Here is a 4,960-nt window from a genome sequence, read left to right as displayed (position 1 = left end):
AACTACAGTCTATTCCTGAAAATTCAGATTGTAAGATGGAAAGTTTCAACATAATATTGGGAAGAGATGGATCAATAGAGAGAGACTATTTCTATTAGTTAGAGAATCTTGGACTAGGAGGCATGGTATAAAAATCAGAGCTTGATCTTTCAGGAGTGAAATCAGAAAACATTTATTCACACAAAGCGTGGTAAATGTTTGGAACACGCTACTGCCAGTGGTAATTGATGCTCGATGTTTAAATCTGAAGGTGGCCAGTTTTTGTTAATTGAAGGTATTAAGGAATATGAGGCAATGGAAGGTCGATGGACACAAAATCAAATTCTGTTAAATTCAAATTGGGATTAGTGGTGACTATTTTACATTCATTACCCTTAGTTTTGGACTTCTGCACAAACAGAAACAACTGTACCACATCCATCTTCACTAATGTTTTCATGACTTTATAATCCTCTGTTAGGTTGTTCAACCTTCCCTTTTCCAGAGAAAATAGCCCAGACTATTTACTTAAATAATATGTGTGGCCCATTGGATGGAGTGTAGGAGGGGCCTTAAACATCTCCTCACCATCAAATTTCCATCCACTTTTTATCTTTGAGTTTCCATAGCTACCCTTCACTCCTCCAGTACAAGAAGACAAGAGCCTCTAAACTAATGAATACTGCTAGACTTATTCAACTGTAAGGGCAGTATTTCAGCTGAGCCTGATGCAGGTCACATGATCAGTGGAGCTGGGAGTGTTTGCCACTAATTTTTAAAGCATTATCCCATTGATACTGAGTGCTGCTGATAAACGACTCCTTTGTCAGAGCTTTTCATCTTTCATGCATCAGGATAATTTGTAAGAATACCAATTTAAGGGAAAACATGTAACCTCCATGTGAACACCTCTACCAACCAGAATTGACTTGACAACCATTAGGACTCTCCAGTGTTAGAGTTCAAATATTGGTTTTCCCTGTTAACTTGTATTCTTGCAAATTGTCCTGATCAGCACCACACAAAAACTTCAATAAAATATTTTTCAGTAATACTCAAGTTCTGTATGATCAAACATCTTTCTGTTAAAGGGGTCACCTGTTAATACAATTATCATTAAAGACAAGAAAATATTTTAAGCTATCAGCTGATTTCATAAAGTAGTGGCCTAACTGTAGGCTGACCAGAACTTGCTATTGGAATTACAGAATTTGGCAATTGTTCCCCTTCCCCTCCACCCTCAAACTCAATCATTCATCCCAATTCCTCCTTCCTCACGCTTCCTCCCCACTCCATTTCAGAAAATCATTCCCAGGGTCTTTTCATTCATGGATGAAGCCTTTCCTGACAAGACTCATAAGTATTACCCATCCCAAGTTTCCTCTTAAGAGGTCAACTGCAGTCTGTGTGATGAGGATGCAGATGGGGTGTTAGGGAGTAAGCTCCAGGAATCTGACCATATATCCTGGTGATATATTGTCCAAATTGGAATGATGTATCTGTGTATTAGATATGGATCTGTGTATTAGATATGGAGTGTGGTGCATGGAAATTTCTTTCTTTTTAGCAATGGAAAGGAAGAGTCTTGAGATTTAAGTTGACTTACCAGCAATCTAACAAAGAAAAAACTCAGAAAGTCTGGAACGATTAGAATGTAAAAGATGTATTAATACTCCAATTAGGAAAGAGAATTGCAAGTGCCATCTGAAGTTGGTGAACAGGTTAAAAAAATGTCTGAAAGGCTCATGGAATTGTGAAATTATCTGTAAGGGAAGGAAATTATATTTCAGATAGTGTCTTCCCAGAATCCATCTAGAGTAGCTGCCATCAGTTCAAGACACTAGAACTCAGTGCCTAGGTCTCTCAGAAAATATATAGTGGCCTTGGTTTTGATTTATTGTTGTCACGCGTACCTAACTTCAATGAAAAGTTTTGTTTTGCGAGCAGTACAGGTAAATCATAACAAACAAGGACACGCAGATCATAGAGTGTTTAGACAGAGCCAGACATACAGGGTTACCGCTACACAGGAGGCGCACAAAAGCTGGATCAATATTAGATCTGAAATTAAAGAAGTCCGTTAATAACAGTAGGGAAGAAGCTGTCTTGAACCTGTTGGGACGTGTGTTTAAGCATCTTGAATACAACTTTGCCAGGATATCAGAACCAAAAGAGTTAATTTATAAGGACGGGCTGTTTAAACTTGCCTCGCAGTCCCTTCGGTTTAAGAGATCAGCAGCTGATCGGTTCGAGATAGTTAAAGGGCTAAAAAGGATTCCAACGGAATACGGAGTAATTATCTCCTCTACCGGAAGGAAAGAGGTAATACCATCTTAAACCTACAGCCATGCTATTCCCACTTGTAAAAGGCCCGTGGTTCTTGGCTTGGGGAGATCGACGTCGGGTTGCAGTCTGAGATTTCAGAACTGAAGGGGATCGATCATTGTGAGGGAAACGTAACGAGCGGTGTGCAGCAAAGGCAGGTCAAAGTTAGACCACGCGAGAGGGGCCGAATGGCCTCCTCCTGTCCATAATGTTCAGTGCGCCCCACACAGATACCCTCCGCTGCCAAAGAAGCATCGACGGCACGCAAACGGATGTCTTGACATTTTATTTGAAACACCTCAGGAATAAACAACATTGAAAGCTGTGACAGGTGATAGCTGTCCCTTCGCAAACCGTAAGAGAATATAAACTTTCCGTTTTTGTTGAGGCGCAAATGTCACTTTCAATCATTGAGAAAAATACAAAATTCAGCTGTACAAAAAATTACTCTTTTGTTAACCCACCCCAACCGGACAAAAAAAGTTTCTAAACAGTTATAGGAAGATCTTGTACAAAAAAAGCATTCTATATACATATAAGATTAACAAAAAAAGCAATATATAAATAACTTATATAAATTATACTTTGTATTTAAACCATTTTACTGTTACAAGTACCAGGCTAGTGAACTTTGCCCTTGCTTCCCTCTCCTCGTTTCGAGACTGTTTTATTCGCGTTATTTTGGAAGTTCCTTTATTCTTCATTCTCACACACACACAATAAATAAGACCAAGACCGGGTGATGGGGTTTCGGAGTTTATGTTTCGATTCCGCCCTCGTTTCACATCACCGCCGGCGCCGTGGACAGCTGCAGCAGCATCACTTGCCTGTTCTCCAAGGGCTGACACTTGCCATTGCTGAGGACCTGGCAGGGGGAGAAGGATGCCTCAGGGAGCCCATCAGAACCTGAGCAGGCGAGTCCTGAGTGCGAGCTAACGTCAGGCTTCCTCTGGGGCCGCTGGAGGTACACTTGGCCGCCTGACAGCAGCATGGAGCCTCGGTGAGTGGCCATGTGCTTCCTGAGGTAGGCTTGGCGACGGAACTTCTTACCGCAGAGCGGGCAGTCGAACAGCTCTTCTTCCAGGCTAGGCGACTCGCAAGGCCGGCCTGAGGGGCTGGCCGGCTGCTCCTCACTCCTGGCTTTGCTCTTGTTGCTCTCCTTGGCCCCCTCTTGCGCTTGCAGGCCGCTGGGGTTCCTGGGCTTGTGCCAGCGGCAGTGAGATGCCAGGTTGGCCGGACAGCTGAACACCTTGTCACATTCGGAGCAGCGATACTCCACCCGGACGATTCTGGAGCACCGGTGCTGGGCGAGGGACAGGGCGTCGGCGTATTCCTCCTTACACAGCTGGCAGATGAACTCACCCAGGGGCTGACCTGAGCTCTTGTGCTGCTGATAGTCCGTCAGCTCTTTGGTGATCCTTAGCCCCAAGACCGGTGAAGTGGTCACCTCGTCCCTGTAAGGCTTCCTGTCCGCCCTAGGCTTCTTGCTCTGCACCTTGGCTTTGGCCGGAGGCAGTTGCCTCTTGACCGCTTGGATGCTGGTACAATTGGAGCCCATCTTCACCTCCTCATCTGACACCGAGGCCACGAAGACCGCTCGTCCCAGCGACGAAGCCAGAGCCAAGGGGCTGGGGAAGGATTCCGCCAGGATAGGCGAGCTGGAATTGCCTGGCCGACCTGGGGAGCCAGGGCAACTGCTGACTGGCCGGTTAGGGCTGCGGTCCGGGGCGCAAGGGGAGCTTGGCACTCCACAGTATCCCGGCCTAATGTCAGTGGAGGAGGTGGGATGTAGAGAGGCCCTCCCCTGCCCCCATAGGGACGGCACTGCCTCTGGAACGCCCCATTCCTCTTCGACGCTGCGTACCCTGTATGAGACAGGGGCAGCTCTCTTGGTTCTCTTCACCAGAAAGCCTCGGGGCATCTTGGCTCAGGAAGTTCGTGTCTTGTCAAACCAACAACAACAAAAAAAACCCAGCAGCCTGCAAGTGAGCACTGTACTCTGTGCTGCCAGGGAGAACAGGAGCGTGAGCAAAAGCAGCAATCTTTCCCACTTTGGAACTGTTCAATCGCCGCACTGTTCGGGCTATTTAAAGGCTGCAAGATCCCATTGTCTGGTCCATCTCAAGCAGATGGCTTGAGATGAAGAACCAATCAGACAAAGAGGGTAATCTGATCCAAGAGGGACTGTCGAGTCTCCCAGGAGGCGCCAGATGTACCTGTTCTGACGCGTGTTTGCTCCCCATTATGTAAATGACTATAAGGGAGCCACACGTCCGGCCTGCTCTTTTTGTCCTGCTCCTATTCATAGCACACGTGCCGGGGCTTTGTCCTAATTCAATAGAGGCAGGGAAAGAAAGATAGAGAGAGAGAAGAGGCCTCCTTCTGGGGGGGGGGGGGGGAGATGGAAAGAGGTCCCTTCGCGTCTCCAAATGCGCCCGAGCCAACTCTGTGGCTCTTTTGTTTGCAACAGATCAGACTTGAGACCCCAGGCTGTCTGATTCACACAAAGCCGAGAGCGGGAGAGAGAAACTGACAGAGAGAGTGAGAGAGAAAGGGACTGACAGAATTAGAGAGGAAATAGAGAGATGTAGTTAACACACATCGATAGAAAGGAGAAAAAGAAAAAAAGGGACTGAGAATTAGAGAGAGGAAATAG

At 46.0% G+C, this 4,960-nt stretch overlaps 1 protein-coding gene across 1 annotated transcript; it reads right to left on the bottom strand.

Annotated features, from left to right (window-relative positions):
- Nucleotides 1-2,581: 2,581 nt before the first annotated feature.
- Nucleotides 2,582-4,640, bottom strand: LOC122544034 (insulinoma-associated protein 1b-like). The gene has a single exon (XM_043683046.2). It carries the CDS (start codon nucleotides 4,223-4,225, stop codon nucleotides 3,086-3,088), a length of 1,140 nt encoding a protein of 379 aa, XP_043538981.1. The 5' UTR covers nucleotides 4,226-4,640; the 3' UTR covers nucleotides 2,582-3,085.
- Between the last annotated feature and the right edge of the window lie 320 nt (nucleotides 4,641-4,960).

Source organism: Chiloscyllium plagiosum, unplaced genomic scaffold, assembly GCF_037043375.1.
Source record: "Chiloscyllium plagiosum isolate Xiang-an unplaced genomic scaffold, Cpla_swu_hap1 HiC_scaffold_46, whole genome shotgun sequence".
Taxonomy (NCBI): domain Eukaryota; kingdom Metazoa; phylum Chordata; class Chondrichthyes; order Orectolobiformes; family Hemiscylliidae; genus Chiloscyllium; species Chiloscyllium plagiosum.
This window is presented reverse-complemented; position numbering and strand designations above follow the sequence as displayed.